This window comes from Lagopus leucura, unplaced genomic scaffold, assembly GCF_019238085.1.
Source record: "Lagopus leucura isolate 7727_CA_CO unplaced genomic scaffold, USGS_WTPT01 Super-Scaffold_100088, whole genome shotgun sequence".
Classification (NCBI taxonomy): domain Eukaryota; kingdom Metazoa; phylum Chordata; class Aves; order Galliformes; family Phasianidae; genus Lagopus; species Lagopus leucura.
The window spans coordinates 442,858-461,888 of record NW_024962319.1 but is presented as its reverse complement, the minus strand read 5'-3'; the positions used below and the strand labels follow the sequence as shown (position 1 = coordinate 461,888).

Sequence of the window (19,031 nt, the reverse complement as noted above, 5' to 3'; positions counted from 1 at the left end):
GGGGGGGGGGGGGAGGGGGAAAGGAAAGAGAAATCCACGTGGTGTTAACCCTTCCTATGCTGGGAGCTGCAGGAAACGCGTGGGCATCGCATCCAGTGGAGATGGAGCATCCCAAGGAGGGGGGGGGTCCTCCAGAAATAGAGAGGGGGAGGGACGGCGGAGTGAGACCTCTGGGCCTCCACCCACCTGCCCTGCTGCGTTCTCCTTCTTTGGTGGCACCTCACTCACAGCCATTTCTCATCGTTGCTCATGGCAGACATGAAGGCAAACAGCCCCCAGCCCTCCCCTCTGCCTTTGCCCATGGAAAACGTCACTGCAGAGGATGGGGCATGCATTGCACATGCATGCACACACGTGCAGTGCACACAAGGCATTGTACACAAGTGTGCACACTGGGGTATGGGGCTGGCATCCATGGAGGGAACACCTGGGGAAAGACTGCGTCCCTGGGGGCAGGGGAATGGGGCAGTGAGGATGCCCAGCACACTGGGGCACTCTGCAGGCTGCTGGCATGGGGTTGGTCCCTATATGTGTGACTTATTTGCACGCCTGTGCACGCTCGTGCGTAGTCGTGCAGCTCTGCACTTCCATACTGGGGCTGCCTATCACCAAACAAGGCCCTGCTGTAATTAATAAGGATGTGATGTTGGTCCCTTCATTAAGAGCACGCTCTGCTCATTTCAAACCCTAATCTGATTTCCTGCCTGATGGACAGGAGGATGGGGATGGGCAGGGGATGGCACCACCAGCCGGAGATTTTCCATCCATCCTTGTTTGCTGTGCTTTGTTTTCCACAACTTCAAACATGCACTTTGCCCTCCAGCATTGCGGGGATGGGAATGGAGGTGGCACAGACACTGCCATGTGCCTCCATCCTGCTCTCATCCATGTGGCCCCAATGCTGGATGAGGGACAGGGGAGGAATGGGGGGCATCCCACTCTGGGAATCCAGGCAGGCAGGGAGCAGAAAGAGTGCTGGGAAGGGAGAGACATCCAGCCAGGTGATATCAGTATGCAGAGGGCACAAGGGTGTCAACCATGGAGATTTCTGCTATGGAGATATCAAGCAAGGAGACGTCAACCATGGAGATGTCAACCACGAAGGTGCCAACCGTGGAGAGTTGTCAGCCATGGGGATATCCACCATGAAGTTAGCAACCAAGGAGATGTCAGCTGTGGAATTGCCAACCAAGAAGATTCCAGCTGTAGAGACATCAACCATGACGATGCCAACCATGGAGAGATGTCAACCACAGGGATGTCAACCATAGGGATATCAACCAAGGAGAGAAGTCAATCATGGAAACGTCAGCCATGGAGATGCCAACTGTGGAGATATCAACCATGGAGAGATAGAGCCACAAAGAGATGCTGACCATGGAGATGCCAATCGGGGAGATGTCAACCAAGGAGATTACAACCATAGAGATGCCAACCATGGAGATGCCAACCGTGGAGACACCAGAATGGAAAGGGTTTCACCTGGAGCGCCTGGGATCAGCCACCTTTGCTGCTCCCTGCCTGAACCCAAGGGTTCCTCCAGCCCCTGAAGCCCCCCTGAGTCACCTCAGTGTCCCCTTTGGTGGCCATCATCCCCAGCATCATGTGTACATGGCACAGCTTAGCCACGTCCATCCCTCTCTCCTCTTTGCAGGATACCCAGAGGAAAAGGCCATGCTGCTTAATACCAGCCAGGAATTTTAAGTCTCTCCAGTGCACTGTAAATATTTGGGCTATGAATGACACGGAAATATAAATAATCTGAGAGGTGGAAAAAAAAAATCACTCGTCCGGAGGAGGGTGGCAGATGTGAGGAGGGAGTAACCAGGGGCAGGGATTTATGGCCGTGGATGGGATCCCCCTGAGCCTCCCCCGCTCCAGGTTGAGCAGCCCCAGCTCTTTCAGCTCTCTTCCCAGCAGAGCTCCAGGCCCTGTGCTGGGCTCTCCCCATGTGCCCACATCCTTCTGGCACTGAGGTGGGCCAGTACTGGTCCCAGCATCCAGGTACAGCCTTACCAGTTCTGGGTAGGGTGAAAGGTGCTGATGGAAAAGCCGCATCCCCATCAGCTGCTGCAAGCTAGATCTGCTCTTTGCAGGCTTAACATGATTAGATTAGGTGCTGGGTTTGAATGAAGCCCATTTGATCCACTTAAAGGCAGGAGAGAAGCCCTGGGCTCCGCTGATGGCCCATAGGGACTCAGGTGACCCTGGCCTTGAGATGTCCTCATAGCCATCAGTGCAAGAACCCACCCAGAGGCTCGGAGCGAGGTGCCCCAAGTGGTGCCAAGATTCCAATCAACCTTTATTTCTCTCCATACTGAAAGTCAATCAGCAGTACAAATATACTTTGGCATGAGAAACTGAGTAACCTCATTGGGGGGATCCTGTTCCCCGTCGGTGTCCTAAGGATGAGACGGATGCAGAGAGCAAAAAGAAGTTCCCTGGAGTCATCAGCAAGGTTCCCACAAGACTCCCTTACAATAGATATTTATAGATTTCTATAGATACGATTATAGCATCATTTATAATAAATATCCTCTCTGGTATCTAACAGTATGTACACGTCATCAAGTATTAGAAATACATAGTTTTTCTTCTGTTAAAAGTTGAGAAAAGAAATGCCTTGCTGGGGACAGGCACGCTGGGTTGTCCCCCAAGTCCTGATGGCCCCTGATGAGGTTTTGAGGGGAGTCAAAGTGATGTCCTGCTGTCCTGATTTCCCCCTGTCCCCAGTGACCTGTGCTTTCATTGCTGGAGGACGAGGGGCGATGGAAACTGTGAACCATAGGGCAGCGGGAATGGGGGCATCCCACAAGCTGGGCTCATGGTGCTGGGTGCCATGGGGTGCCATGGGGTGCTGTGGGGCACAGGCTTGGAGGTGCAGCTCAGATGGAGTGAAGAAGAAGGTGAAAACCTTCCCCATACCTCAGGCTGTCTCCTTCCCAAATTCTTTGCATAAGGTGACAGCTCCAGCCTCAGAGCTGTGAAAGGGGATGGGGGTCAGGATGCTGAGGGCACCCTGGGCACCACCGTTTCTGGATAGAACACTGAACTTCTTGGTCACGGGTGACATTTTCAGCTACACGACTCCTGGTATCTCCCCCTAACAAGGAGCTGTAAAATCTCCATCTAAGCCCCTCTTAGCCTATTTGTTGTGTGCACACCACAGCAGTCTGGCTCCTCCCTGCCCCACGGAGCCCACGGTGCCCACACACACCCCACTCATGCCTTACACACTTGCACAAGAGGATGGGAGTGGGGGTCTTTGGGCTCCCCAGCAGCCCAGGCAGAAATGTGTGTGTGTGTATATCTGAGCTGTCCCCATGCTTGTTCCCCCCAGCAGCTTTCCATCAGGTTAACACACTCTCCAGGACTTCAAGTTTCACATTTTGAGGAGTGGTTTGCAAAACAAAATGAAATGAAATAAAATTAAATTAAAATAAAATAAACTGGTGGCCCCTGCTTCTTTCTCCCGTCACAATTGGCGAAGACTTGGACAGGACCAAGGGCTCCTGAAGCCATCCTGATTCCCCAGGATCCTGCATCTGTCCTAACATCCTGAGGTTACAGCCCACTTGGAGGCTGCAGCCCCACTGCATCAGATCCCAGACATCCTGGGACATGAGGAAGTTCCTCATGTTGTGACCAAGATGAGATCTTGGCCAAAGTGTCCATGGTACACAGAGGGTAACAGAGTGGGATCTACATGGAGATTTGTGAAGTGTGGGGTGCATGGGGGTGATGGAACATGGCCTACATGAAGCTTCATGAAGTCTGGGTCACACATGGGGGATGATGGAGCGGGGCTATGCTGAGCTTTGTGGGGCTTGAGGTCCATGGGAGGTGATGGAGTAAGTCTACATGGGGTTCAATGAGGCCTGGAGTGCACAGGAGTGATGGAGTAGGGTCTATACTACTTCAGGTTGGACATTAGGAACAATTTCTTCTCCCCAAAAGTGGTCAGGCACTGGCATGGGCTGTATGGGGAGATGGTGGGATCACCGTCCCTGGAGGTGCCCAAGAAATGTGGAGATGTGGTGCTCAGAGATATGGTTAGTGAGCATGGAGGGGATGGGTGGCAGTTGAACTTGGTGATCTTGGAGGTCTTTTCCAACCTGAATGATTCCGTGATTCTACGATACGTGGAGCTTCATGAGGCCTGGAGTGCATGGGAGCGGTGGAGTGAGGTCTGCATGGAGATTCATGGGACATTTGGAGGTGGTGGAATGGGGTCTGCGTGAAGCTTTGTGAGCCTGAGGACGGTGAGAGGTGATGGGCAGAGGACTACACGGAGCTTTGTGAAAACTGGGGCACACTGGGGATGATGGAGTGAGGTCTACACGGAGCTTCATGAAGCTTGGGGCACACATGGGGGGTGATGGAGCGAGATCTACACAGAGCTGCGGCGCTTCATGAGGCCCTGGAAAGCCGAGAGACTGTGGAGGCCGGTGGAGACGGAGCTGATGGCCGACCGGCGGGCGTTGCAGAAGCATCGGTTGGAAGGGGTCTCAGGACAGCGTCCTGGCGAGGAGTGGCTCTGCTCCACACAGGTATCCGAGGTGGACAGGTCCCTGGGGATGATCATGGGGATGGAATACTGCAGCTTCTCCCTGCTCTTGTACCACAGGCACGAGCACATGGACTGGAAGTGCAGCACCTCCGCGTAGACATTACGGAGGCCACCTCCACCACCCCCTGCTGCCACTGCCGTGGGTGCGGACGAAGCCGTGTCCGTGGTGTGCACGCTGCTCGCCTGCCCATTGCGGGTGAGCAGCGCCCGGTGCTCAGCGTCCCGCTTCTCATCCTCGGCGTTCATGGTCATGAAACGCAACACCACCAGGTTGAGGAAAGCCCCGATGACCGTCAGCCCCGTCAGGATGTAGACGAAGCTGAAAGCCACGTACTGAGGATTGTTCTGCAGGGCCTCGTCCTTCTGCAGGGCCACGTAGTCCCCGAAGCCAATGGTGGTGAGCGTGATGAAGCAGTAATAATAGGCGTGGAAGAAGCTCCAGTGCTCGTAGTAGGAGAACGCGGCCGCCCCGATGCACAGGGTGCTGATGCAGGAGAAGAACCCGATGGTGACCATGTTGGCCATGGAGACCTCTGCCCGCCTCATGCCCAGGCACTTCTTGATGCGGTGCAGGAGGTACCTGACGAAGGTGTTGATCCTCTCACCCAGGCTCTGGAACATGACGAGGGTGAGCGGGATGCCCAGCAAGGCGTACACCATGCAGAAAACCTTCCCACCGTCCGTGCTTGGGGCCGCATGGCCATACCCTGGGGAGTGAAGCCAAAGAGAGGTTGGCACTGTCACCGTGCAACTGGTGCCCCTTCCTTGGCCACCTGTCCTGAAGCTGGGACATCTGGCATGGGCCCTGGATGGGGTTGCATGGTCCCCTTGTTTGGGGGATTTGGCCACTATGTATGATATCACCAAGGGGCTGGAGATAGCTGTCCTCAAATGCACCTCCCAGGACAGTCTCAGAATGGCCAGGTGGAGCAGCAAAGGAGAAGGGGAGAAAAGCAATTTTTAAGAAATCAAGGGAGTGGATTGTTCTCCTCTGTTACCGCATGCCTGCATCCCTGCATCTCTGCCTCTTTGTTTGCCCATGTTTCTGTGTCCCTGCATTCAACTGAATTCCATCCAGAAGCTAGGGGACCCTGCATCCACACATATAGCCCTGCAGGGAGCATCTGGACTTCAATTAATCTCCTGCCTGCGCAAAACACATGCAAATGGGACTTATTCTCTCCCTGTGGTGGCGGATTATTTGCTTGTAATGGATCCCAGATCCAGGCAGCTGAGCATGTGGAGTGTGGGGATGCCTGCCCAGCTGCCATGCTCAGGGGCTGTGTGCTGCCCTTGCCACCAGGCAGCCACCATTTGCTTTTCCCTGTCTTTTTATTTCCCTTCCCTTCCCTTCCCTTCCCTTCCCTTCCCTTCCCTTCCCTTCCCTTCCCTTCCCTTCCCTTCCCTTCCCTTCCCTTCCCTTCCCTTCCCTTCCCTTCCCTCCCACCTCCACCCCTCTCCTCCCCTCCTCTTCCCCATTCCTCTTCTCCCTTCTTTTTTTCTCTTCTTCCCCTTCTTAGTTTTCCCCTTCCCTCACCTTTTTCCCTTTCCCTTTCCCTTTCCCTTTCCCTTTCCCTTTCCCTTTCCCTTTCCCTTTCCCTTTCCCTATCCCTTTCCCTTTCCCTTTCCCTTTCCCTTTCCCTTTCCCTTTCCCTTTCCCCTGCCCATCACACCTAGTGTTATATTTACAGCACTGCACTCCTCAATTATTGAGTACGTCCAAAACTACATTTGTCGTAACAGATTAACAGTGTTCACCTATGTGTGGAAAACATTTTGACATGGCACAGTTATCAAGGGGCAAAGGCAGGGGATGCTTTGAGCTCAGTCTGAGGATGCTTTTGGGAAAAGCCCAAGGCTTTGGTGCAAATTCTCCCTGCAAAAAAGCTTTGCTCCTCCAAGCTTCCAGCGCTGCCCACCAGGGAGCCCTGAAAAGCAAAGTGTGGTGGGGAGATTTCCACTGCTCTTTCCTCTAACCCGAATCAGCCTGAACACTTTTCCAATGCTTTGATCCAGTGTGGGAATCCCGCCCTGCCCCAGCTCTGCTTAATCCCCGCTCACTGGGCCGAGGCAGGTGGCCTCTCTCCCCGCCACCCTTTGCTGGCAGCTTCCTCGAGGCCAAGGATTAAGCCTTGCTGGGGTGAGGCGAAATCACGGCTCGTCAGATCTCAGGCCAAGCTTTCCCCAGAGCTGGGCTGTGGGGAGGGCTTTGGCAAACCCCGAGCATCAGTGTTGTGCCTGCACGGGCACTGTGGAGGGCTCAGTGTGGTGATCCCCCAGATATCTCCACCCCAACCTCCAAACAGCCCAAACCTCCCTTATTCTTTGAGCATCCATCCAGCTGAGGTTGGGATTTTAGGATCCCAGCCTCCATCCATGCTGACAGCCTCACTGAGCACTCTCCCTCCTGCACCTCCTGCCCGAGGTGCAGCCTCTCAGGGCTATATTTAGCCCCATTTCTCCATTGGGAAGGGAGTTTATGAGCTCTGGCAGTGTGGCCAAGTGTCCATCAATCCGCCAGCTCCCTCCTCCCTCCCCCCCCCCGCCCCGGTGTCAGCACATGCTGCCTGATCTCCATCACGTTTATGGCCAGGATGAAGGTCGTGAGGTATTAAATCCCCCATGCATGGCTGAGGAAAAGGCAACTGGCAGGGAGAGAGGTCCTGAGGAGCTGAGCCCCCCAAGCCTCTCTTGCACCCATCCATCATGGGAAAGAAAAGAGCAGGAGATGCTGACTGAGCTCCTGCCACACTGGGGCTTCGCATTGGAGACCCCAAAGCCTTCTCCTTGCTCTCCCCACCCTTTGCAAAATGAGCATCTCTGCTCCTCTCCTTCATCCCTCCTGCAGCTCCCAAACTTCCTCAACGGGTCCTGGAAGGAGCCAGGTCCCAGCAGGTTGGGGTGCTGCAAGTGGGCAGGGAGCACAGCGTGTGTCCCCTAGGAGAAAACATGACATGTCCCAGAGGAACGCCGACCGCTCTTCGCCTTTTTAGGGCTGCCGAGGAGCAGGGGTGGATCTGGCTGAGGCTGCAGGGAGCAGGTGCAGGGTTTGCTTGGCCCCAGCCTGGAGCAGATCCCGGGGGCTGTTGGGAGCAATGGATGGAGGGGATTAGTAAGCAGTTGGCACCGGGGCTTGGGAGGAGGGTGGAAAATAAATGGGGTGATGCGAGGCTTGAAGGTGCGAGGGGCTGATGGGGCAGGGAGAGGGAGGTGGTGTTGGGTGCTGGGAGGCATGGGAGGGAGCTGAAGGTCATGTCCAGGAAGGTTCAGGTGGGCAGGGCATAGGATTGCAGGGAGCCAGGGCAGGGGCAGGGATGTAGGGATTAAGGAGAGGAGGATGCAGGGTACAAGGATTCTGCAACATTCCCAGAGCACGGCATAGGGAGTCCCAAGTGACAAGAGAAGCTTGAGCTGGGGCAAGATGTGAGGGGTATGGAGAAGGCAGGACACCATGGGGTTCCTCCTGGGGCCCACAGTTGGCATGGGGTGGGTTCCTGAGTGCACACACTTATCCCTGTGTCCGTCAGGTAGGTCTGGGGATGGTTTTCCCCTTCCTCTCCCAGAGCAGTTCTGGCTGCAGCAGGTGCTGCCTGGGAAGTGCCATTGCCCTTACTGAGCAATGAAGTGATGGGGAACCCACCAGACCCCTGACCACGTGAGGGATCTCAAACATTCAGATCTCATGGGGACACAGCTCTGCTCCTTTCAAGCTTGGTTTTCTCCTCCTGACCTTGGGCTAAGGGAGGTTCAGCAGCAGCCACTAGGGTCAGCTGGGGCTGGGGATACCTGATGCACTCCTGCTAGGCTGGGGGCAGCAGGGCAGGGTGTCCTTGGTTTGCTTTAGTGGCATGTGAGCTCCGCCATGCTCCAGATACCCTCTGATTTTTGTGAAAGCTTGGGCAGAGTGTGGGGTGTCTTTCGGATCTGCTCAGGAAATGTGCTTGCAGAGCAAGCAAACAAGCAGGCAGAGAGCGGCTGGGAAAGGCAGCACATGGCAGCAGCACCTGCCTGCTCTGAGCAAACATGGGCATGGGAGAGCCCAGTGCAGGGGCACAGTGCTGCTTGCACTGCTGCCTGCACTGCTGCCTGCACCACTCTTGCACCAATGCACTGCACCCCACAAAGCCCTGCATGGGGTCACATGCTCTGTCCTTCCCAGGGTGGGGTTTCATGGAGCACAGGGATGAGGGCTGTGGAAAAGGTCATGTCCCACCTGGGGGCACCTCTCAGGCAGGGCCTGGTAAGTGGCAGCTTCAGGATAGAGACCAGATTTGGGCAGCAGCACCTCAGAGCTGATGTGAATTTGGGTAATGCAAAGCTGGGCAAGCTCTGGTACCTGCACTGCCCCATCCCAGCTGGATGCTAAGCCTGAAGCAGGGATCGTCCTCACTGTGACTTCATTAGGGCAGGTGAAAGGCGAAGATATCCCCACATATCACCATCCAACCACCCATGCAACCATTTATTACCCATCCATCCATCCATCCATCCGTCCGTCCGTCCATCCATCCATCCATCCATCCGCTCATCTTTTCTCCATCCATCCATGCATCCATTTATCCACTCAACCTTCCATCCACTCATTCACCAACCCACCCATCTTTCCACCCATCCACTCAACCTTCCATCTACTCATCCACCAACCAATCCATCCATCCATCCATCCATCCATCCATCCATCCATCCATCCAACCGACCACCCATTCTCTACCCTCCAAGCCACCCCAGATCTCGTCTATCCCCACTCACCTCTCTTACCACCCATCTCTCCATCTTCCCCTTGATCTCCATGCACTCACCTGGTGGAGCAAACTCAGCACTCAGTTCCCTGAGGGCTGCCTTGGCATGGGGAGGACTACTGGGCAGAGGGTGCTGAGTCTTGTGGGGGGCTCATTTGCTCTCATACCAGTGGGGCAGATGAAATAGATGTGGGGTCACCCCATACTGTCCCATGCCCTGGGCTCCCCCTGTGCTCCCACCAGACACTGGGGTACCCCCATCCTCTTCAGCAAGTTCTGCAGCATTGCCCCCAGCATTGTTACACCCCCTCCCCAAATCTCTCCTGTGCTGCACTGGGGGGTGTTGCCCCCAGAGAAACTTAGAGGCCCCCATAAGGGAGTTCTGCACCCCATCCATCCCAGCAGTGCTTAAGAGAGGGGGCACAGCCACTACCCTGCCTGGGACAGCCCCAGCAGCAGCAGTGGGGCCCCGCCACAGCGGGGGCAGCGGGGGCTGATGCTGTCATGGAAAATCCCCGCGCCAGCCAAGGGCTGTGTTTACGCCGACCCGAAACTGGCAATATTTTGCTGCTCTTTGGGGCCCTGCCAGGCCCCTTCCTGGCTCCCTCTCTCCCCAGCCCTACAGATCCTCCCCCCCTTCTCCTATCTGGGGCACAGTCGGGACCCCCAACAGTGGGTCCGGATGCTGGTGGGGCACAGAGTCTGCTGGGGGGGAGGGGGAGTTCTGAGCTCATTCCCATGCACACCACATCCCGTTTCCACAGTGGCAAAGGAGACTCTGTGGGGATGGAATTAAAGGGGAGTGCAGCCTGGGGAGCCACCTGCCACCTCCTCTTGGCTGACACACCTGGGAGTGGCTGTGACTGCTGTGGAGAACTGCACTGTGTGTCCTTATCCCCTCAAATACCATGCACTATGGCCCAGCACCATGCACCATGCATCCAATTGCAGCCACCAGCATCATGTGCAGTGCTGTTCACCCTGCATCCTGTGCCAAGAATCAACAGCCAGTATCATGCACCAACACCTGGTACAGAGCACCAGTGCCCAGCACCATGACACCCTGCACCCAGCACCTTGTGCTCAACACCAGCACCGTGTGCAATGCCGTGCACCAACACTCAGCCCTGTGCTGCAGTGCCCAGCACCATAAGCAATGCCATGCACTATGTGCAAGCCATGCACCAGCCCCCAGCACCTTGCACTAGCCCCCAGTACTGTGCCCCAGTACCCAGCACCATGTGCAATGCCATGCACCAGCATTCAGCCCTGTGCCCAGCAGCATGTGCAGTGTCACACACTAACACCCAGTACTGTGCCCTGGCATCATGATCATCATCCAGAACTGTGTGCAATACCATGCACCAGCCCCTAGCACCCTTACCCCAGCACTGCGTGCAATTCCATGCACCATGAGCAATGCCACGCACCAGCAGCCTATGCTGAACACCAGCACCCAGCACCAGTGCAATGCTGTGCACCAGCATCCAGCAAGGTGCCCCTGCACTCAGCACTGCTTGCAGCACCAGCACAGCCTCTCTGCCCCACGGCAGCTCTCCCCAAAGGCAGACTAGTGAGCTCCAGCCCCAACACAGCCGTGTGTCTCACTTGTTCCATTAACCCCACTGCCTGTCTGGCTGGGATTTATTCAAGGTAGCGATGCCTGCTATAAATCCTGCGTACTGCAGTCACTTCAGCCTGAGAGCTGGGTGATAAATATCACAGCCAGGTTGTAAATCACATGCTGGGTCAGAGCGGGCTCTCCTGCAGCTCCTCCATGGGTCTGGCTTCACAGCACTGGACCCAGTCCCAGCTGAGTGCCAGGGTTTGGTGATAGGAAAGCCAACAGGACAGACAGAAATGGGGGTGGGGGTGGGGCACTGGCCCCCACACCGCAGCCCTGCTGCCCCAGCATGGGTTGTTTGTGCTTGTTTGAGTCAGTCGTTTGCCAGAGGGTTTAATGAGGCATCAGCTGGGAAGGAGCGGGCATTAATTGCTCTTATCTCTCTGGGACAGAGACGAGCAGAACATTTATATCCTGGGCAGGATGGGAGGTGGGGGCAGCAGCAAACAGAGCTCAGAGGGTCTCTGGGCCGGGCTTGGAGTGTGCATAATGACTGTGCCATCATTAGGCTTCAGAGTAAACACAACAAACAGCAACCACAGAGAACCACGGCAGCGGGAGCAAGGGTTGGCCCTTTGCCTGCAATTGGCATAGAGTTGTGCATCGGGTACCCCCTCTTGCAGGTATCTGGGGTGAGAAGAATTGAATCCCAGTCCTGAAACATTGTGATACGGTCATTCCCTTCAGTGTGTTCACTCTGAAGCCTACTAAAGGAGATCCCGGAGCTGCCAACACTCATTTCCACTGTGATCGTTGTCAGCGGGCACAGAGAGTGCAGAACAGAAATGTCCTGAGGGCTCAGAGGGAGCTGTGATCCATCCCCAGCTTTCCTCCGTCCCTATCCCTTTCCACAAAACCTTCCCCCATCCCCATCCCTTTCCATGAAACCTGCCCTCATCCTGGACATGTTTGTATCACTATGAGCACACTGTGTCCCTTAAAGCCACCAGATCACAGCCCCTTTCCTCCTCTTGCTCGTGGCCGTCCCCTCCAGCTGCCCCCTCCCTGCCATGTCCCTTCCTTAGAGCCTCAGGAGCGGGACTGAATCAGAGATGAAAATAGCAGCAGGGCAGCCGGCGGGGAGCGCGTTGTTCATCCTGGCTCTGAGTCAGGGCTGGACCTGCCAGCGCAGCAGGAGGAGGTGCTGCAGGGCAGCGGGGGCCGGTGGGGGGGGGGGGAAGGAGGATGCATGGGGTGTGGGGCTTGGGGGGCACCCAGGAGGGATGGAGGGGACGTGGTGACAGCCACAGAGGAGAGTCGCGGTGCTCCACAAACACGCCATGGTGTCACCTGCTGCTGCCACAACCCTGTCCCAGGAGGGAGGTGGCAGATGGTGGCAGTGAGGTTGGCATTCGCCACTTGCCGCAGACCAAATGGCTGAGCACACGTGAGGGACACAGGCTGGCTCCATCCCTGCAGGGATAGCACTGTCCCCAGCCTCACAGCCCCGTGGCACATCTGGGAGCACCCAACGCAGGGTTTGGGTTTCATGAGCTGAGGTGCATGGAGGGGGACAGCCTGCAGGTCCTCATCCCCACCACTGTGCCATGTGGCACAGCGGACCCATCCTTGCTGCAGGGACAGGGATGGAGGTATCAGGGACATGTCCTGCAGCTCCCCTTGCCCCTGGCCTTGTGGAAGAGGAGGGGGAACATCTAAATATAACAGATCCCAGTCTGCAGCCATAAGCCTCATCCCCCTGCATGTATCCAGCTGCCACCGGTGCTGTCCCTATGTGTGTCACCACCCTGATTGACACATCGTGCCCCACTGACCCTACTGTCACCACACAGATCTGCCATGGTATCCAGCTCAGGGCACCCCTACCCCAAATGGACCCGGAGCCCATGTGTAAGGTCACAACAAAAGATCTGTCCCCAGTGCTGCAGGATCTGTCCCCAATGCTGCAGGATCCATCCCACACAACGCCCCAAGCCAGCTGCGATGCTCCCAGCAAAGTCACCCTGTGCCAACCTGGAGACCCGTGCAGTGCCCCCCAAGTGGCCCCTGCAGTCTGTCCCCAAGGCCATCATCCTAAGGGAGACGGCAATGGGATGTGACAGGGGACAGCCACAGCCCTGGGAAACGGGCACTGTGTCCCTGGTAGAGCAAAACCAGTGGGCAGTGAGCAGAGATGTCCCCTTGTCACCTGCTCCGAGCAGATCATGCATGGCACTTCTTAGTGCAAGCAGAGAGACCTTTGAGTTCCCGAAAGAAGGCTTTCTTTGCTTTTCTTTTTTCTTTTTTTTTTTCCTTGCTGGAAAATCCCATTTCATAGAAATAGACACTGACAGATTGATAACAACAGGATTGAGTTACACATCCGTGTCCGTGCAGCTTCCCCAGCACACGGCCGTGGACATTGCAGAGCGGGGCTGAATTACACACACTCCAGGGAAATCCCCTCTGCATTTCCTTTGCGCTTCAAATGGGTGGCTTTGGGGTTGGGTGTCACCAGGAGCACCCCCTCCCATCTGGGGTGTGACAACTGCATCTCCCTGCTCCATCTGTGGGCACCCGGAGGAGACTGCAGGGGACCTGACGGCCCTGGGGGGCACAGAAGAGGAGCAAAATGGGGCTGTGCACTCTGGGTTGGCTTTGTCTCACATCCACGGCACTGCAGCATCCTTTGTGTGTGTTGAGGCTGGGGATGTTCCTCCTGCTCCCCGGCACCCCCTCCTCCTGCCCCCCTCTCTCTCACGTCAAAGATAAGCTGCTTGTCTCTGCTTCCCAAGCCTGTCCCAGCTGCTGTGCCAGCTGATAGAGCTCAGCCCCAGCCCCAAAACCCACATCTCAGCCATACAGCTCTGGTTCCCCCCACCAGGACCTGCCTGTGACCCACAAGTCACAGGCGGCCAGCGAGGGACTGGGGAATATGAGGCATTTTGGGGATCAGAGGACAGCAGGTCAGAAGATTTGGGGTCATGCATCCTTGCACGGAGCCAAACTCAGTGGTGTTTGCTCCTTGCTGTGGAGGGAGGACGCAGCCACCAAGCTGTGGGTGTCCCTATGCAGGGCACAGTGGTGGTGGGGACACTGTGGGGATCCTGGACAGGGAACATTGGTTGAAAGTGCCCCAAAGATATTTGGGGTGAAAGCGTAACCAGGTGAGTGCACCACAGCACGGAATGAATACAGTGGCAACCTGGGGTGACTCTGATATCTCTCTGACTCCTGCATCCCCTCTCCTCACCCTGCGGACAGAGCTGGCTTTCCCTGGGGACTTTTGGTTTCTGGTAGCATGAGATGGCTCAGATTGGATCAGGATAGGGCAGGGACATTGCCTTGAGCACTGGGGCACTGTGCAATACCCAACACTCCCCCCTCCCTCCCAGCTGGGTCAGGACACCCCGACTGAGGGTTCCACTGTGCTTTTGAATGGGAAGGATCTGCAAAGGAATCCTCTCCCCAGAAAACCTTCCCTCTTATCCTACTTCTCCTCCAGGGAAGGAGTGAGCTGAGAGAATACCGCCCCTGGAGGGGAAGTACCCCGTGTCCCCTAGCTCTCAGCTGCAGGGCTGGGGATGGGACACTGTGTGTAGGGATGAGTCCCCTCACACACTCCCCCCTGATCTGTCCCACAATGGGACCCTTATGTCCCCTCCCTACCCACACCGACTCCTGAAGAAAGGGGGTCCTGCCCAAAGGAAAAGCTCAGCCCTCCTCCCCCCCCCCTTCCCCAGACACCGTGGTGCTGTAGGGTGGAAGAGGGGTTGAAGAATCCCCGAGGCTGGGAGACCAGAGACCACGGGGATGGGCAGAGGTTGGATCCCAGGGAGGCACAGCCCTGACGCTACCAGGATGGACACATTTGGGACGAGCCGGTGGAGAGAGTGGAGGGGGCCGCCCCGATGCCACGGGGATGGGCGGAGGGGGCCGGGAGAGGGGGGGGGTTCCCGATGGTGGAGTTTTGGATGGGTGAGCCTTGACGCTGCAGGGATGGGCGTTATGGGGAAGGGGATCCCGAGGGGCCAAGGGGAGAGGTTTGCCCTGACACCGTGGGGATGGGTGGAGGGGTCCCAACGTCGGCAACAGCTGGGCAGAATCGTTCGCCCCGACACCGCAGGGATGGGCAAAGCAAGGACTATTCACACGGGGATCCCCGGAGCTTTTTCGGCGGGGTGTTGGGGCTGAGGTCGAGGGGTTGCCCGGTACCTATGGTCGTGATGACGGTGATGGCGAAGTAGAAAGAGCCGGCGAATTTCCACTGGACGCCGGCCTTGTGCGGCTTCAGCTTGAGGACGACCCACTCTAGCTCGCGGTAGCTCTCGGCGCTCAGGTTGTATTTGTTCTTCAGCTCCTGGCTCTTCGCCTCCAGCCGCCGCCGCTCCGCCGTTTCCTCTTCGGATTCGAGCGCGTCGAAGACGGCGGCTCCCACCAGCAGGTAGGTGAAGGTGCACATGATGAGCGCCAACGTCCGCACGTTCTGCCGCTTCATGGTGCGGCGGCGGAGGAAGGAGGCGGCGGAGGGGCCGTCTGGGGCATGGCGGCGGCCGGGGCTCCGCGGAGGGCCCGGCTCCGGGCGGCGGCGGCGGCGGCGGCGGCGGCGGCGGTAGAGGAGAGCGGAGGGCGGCGGCGGCGGCGGCGGGGGCGGGCGGGGGCGGAGCTGTCCTTCAGCACCACCGCCCCGAGCCGGCACCGGCACCGGGACCCGGACCGGGACCCGCACCAGGACTGGGAACGGGATCCGTGCCTTGCGTTGTGCATCGTGCGCACCGCGCCACGCGCTTTGGACCGGGACTGGCACTATGCGTTTTGCACGGTGCATTGGGATCGGCATCCAGACTGCCTCTGGGACACGCGGCGTGCATTGTGCAGCACGCACTGTGAGCGTGGAACTGGCACCGTGCGCTGTGCAAAATACACAGAACACTGGGATCAAGAGTGGGATCTTGCACTGGTACCACGAGTGGGACCAGCCCTGGGGTTGGCACTGTGCACTGTGCGTCGTGCACTGGGCCTGGCATCCAGACTGGCAGTGGGACTCATTGTGCACTGTGTGCCACACACCGTGCACCAAGACTGACACCAAGACCAGGACCAGTGCCGTGCATTGTGCATCGTGCACTGGGATGGCATTCAGACTGACAGTGGGACTGGCAACTGGACTGGTTCTGAGCATTGTGCACTGTCCACTGGGATAGAGACTGGAACCATGCAACCAATCTGGTAGCACGAATGGCACTGCTACTGAGCATCGTGCACAGTGCATCATGCAATGGACCTGGCACCATGCAATGTTCACTATTTCCATGCTCTGGGACTGGCACCAGCACTGAGTGCCATGCACCAGGACTGGCAGCAAGAGGGGTGGTGAGGCACTGGCACAGGTTGCCCAAGGAGGCTGTGGATGCCCCATCCCTGCAGGCATTCAAGGCCAGGCTGGATGTGGCTCTGGGCAGCCTGGTCTGCTGGTAGGTGACCTGCACACAGCATGGGGTTGGAGCTGGATGAGCATTGTGGGCCTTTTCAACTCAGGCCATTCTATGATTCTATGATATCATGCACCATAGATCAATACTCAGGACTAGAACCATGCACAGTAGACCAGGACTGGCACTGTGCACCAGCACACTGTGCACCTGCAGCACCACTGTCCGACTGTGCCACCTACCAGCTCATACCCTGCTCTGTGTACCAACACAAGCTCAGCACCATGCAGCAACACACTGTGCACCAAGACATCATGCTGACATAGACAGTGCTAGGACATGCACTGTGCACTGGTGCTTAAGTGACGGGTTGTGCAAAAGGCAGAGTGATATCCCATTGAGAAAAGTCAAAATGACTTCGGGGGTGCTCAGATGCTGTTGTGGTGCTGCTTTCTCAGCATGAGATTTGCTCTTTGCCAACGGGGAGCTGTGAGGTGTGAGCAAACAGAGCACAACACAAGCTGTTGCCTTCAGCTGCTGCATCACCCACCAACGCAGTCCCGGGCAGGAAAAGGCAGAGGCAGCCCCTCCTCTTGGGGAGCACCCAGCAGCTCTGTGCTTCTCTGCTGCTCCTTTCTGAGCCCCAGCAACAGCCTGACTTATTGCTCCCAGCTGCTGGAAGCTGCAGCTCCAGGATCTCTTGCTTTGCATGCAGGAAAGCAGCAGCAAGGAGCTGAGAGGGGATGAGCCCCATTTCCCAAACCCTAGAGGTCAGGGTGCATCATTGGTCCCATACCCAGGATGGGAGCCACAAGAAGAAGAGGATGAAGGGACCAAGGAAGGGAAGCAGAGGCGGGCCAAGCAGAGACAAGCAGGGTGTGAGCACATCTTCACTTCTGGCATCAAAGTGATGAAGGCTCATGTAATGGCCCTGTCCCTTTTTTCCTCCTGGCTCTCACTGTACAGGGAGAGGGGCATCTCATTCGCTGTGCTGCAGTGCCCCTGGGGAAGGGCTTTATGTGTTGGACAACATCTCTCTGCAAAGTGGTGCTGGGATATGGCCACTTGCCCTGACACTGTACTCACGCATCTCTGCATCCTTCTCTTCCACCCCTGAACTCTGCCCCTCCATCCCAAAACTGCTCCTGCATCTCTGCTCCTCCACCCCCTAATTCTGCTCTTGCATCCCACTATCTTGCTTGTCCATCCCAGCATCTTGCATCTCTGCTCCTCCATCCCTGAACCCTGCTCCTCTATCCCTCCTCCTGCACTCCATCACCCTGTTCTTGCATCCCTAACTCTGCTCCTGCTTCCCTGCTCCTGCACCCCAGCACTCTTCTCCCACATTTCTGCTCCTGCACCCCAGAACTCTGCACCTACATCCCAGCATCTTTCACCTCAGCATACTTCTCCGGCATTCCAGCACCCTGCTCCTCCATTTCTGAACCCTTCTCCCAAATCCCCACACGGGATCTCAGCCCTTCTCTCTCCCTCCCTTCCTCCCCATCCAGCCCCACTGCGTGGCCGTGACTCATGCCCTCTGAAGCACAGAGCCTCTCAAACTCCGGACACTTCTGCCTCTTGAAAGCCACAAATGCATCCGGGCTCAGGCAAGGCCATTTACTCCCTCCTTGCTGCCATCACGGCTGCCAAAAATAAAATAAAATTTTTTAAAAAGAGAGAAGCCAAGAAGACCTCCTGAAAAGAAAACTGCGCTGTCTCTCTTCCGGCTGCGCTGCCGAGTCACTCCCCAAAGGCTTTTTATTTTGTCTTTGTGGGATCTGCACCGGCATTAATGCGTTTCCACCCCGACAGCCAGACTGCAGCTGATGGGGAGGGGGCTGCTGGTGCCATCCCTGGGGCAGAGATGGGCTTTATGCCACTGCTTGAATAGGGATGGTTCCTAAGGAGAGGGTTTGGGTCCCATGGATCTTCCTCAGGAGTGAGGATGTGCAGATGGAGCGGAGCGATAGGTCTGGGGCTGTCACCTGTCCCCCTTGGGCAGCAACCCCCTGACCTTCCTGTAGCTGGACAGCAAATAAAACGGCAAGGAGCTGTGTTCCTCTGCAAAGCAGAGGTTGGGAGAGCAACTGGCTTTTGGTCGGGGGGGGGGAGGGGGTTGGTTGTATGGAATAAGATGGAGTGGGATTGGGTGGATGCAATGGGATGGGATGGATTGAATGGGATGGGGCACATTGGATGGAACGATATGGATTGGATAGAATGGGAACTGCTGGATGGGATGGGATGGGATGGGATGGGATGGGGTGACTCTTGTTAGAATGGGATTGGGTAGGATGAGATGAGTTGGATGGGATAAGGTAGGATGGGATTGGTTGAACAGAATGGGATGGGGTGGAATGGGTTGTGATGGTACGTAATGTATTAGGATGTGTTGGGATGAGAAGTACTGGTATATAGTGAGATGGTATGGAGTGGGATGGGGTGGTTTCTCCAGGCAGTAAGCAGCACAGGGTAGTAGCCAAGAGTCCTCTGGTACACCAGATCTTATCCCTCGTACATCTCTGATCAGCAGCACTCAGATGGACCAGTGCCACTTCCTGAGTGCAGCATGCTCCAACCACCCTCTGTGCACCATGAGGGTCTGACTCAGTCTGATTCTTTCTTGGATGCTTTGTATGCTGAGGTAGCCTGGCATGCCCTGCACAGGACCTTGGGCTCGAAATTTGAAGTCTCCTACACATTAAACAGAGTGCTCTGCTTCT

The 19,031-nt window shown here is 56.6% G+C and overlaps 1 protein-coding gene across 1 annotated transcript; it reads right to left on the bottom strand.

Annotated features, from left to right (window-relative positions):
* Positions 1–2,289: 2,289 nt before the first annotated feature.
* KCNK3 (potassium two pore domain channel subfamily K member 3) lies at positions 2,290–15,402 on the bottom strand. The gene is made up of 2 exons (XM_042887518.1): positions 15,089–15,402; positions 2,290–5,277 (listed from the first exon to the last, which is right to left on the bottom strand). Exons 1-2 carry the CDS (start codon positions 15,369–15,371, stop codon positions 4,391–4,393), a joined length of 1,170 nt encoding a protein of 389 aa, XP_042743452.1. The 5' UTR covers positions 15,372–15,402; the 3' UTR covers positions 2,290–4,390.
* Between the last annotated feature and the right edge of the window lie 3,629 nt (positions 15,403–19,031).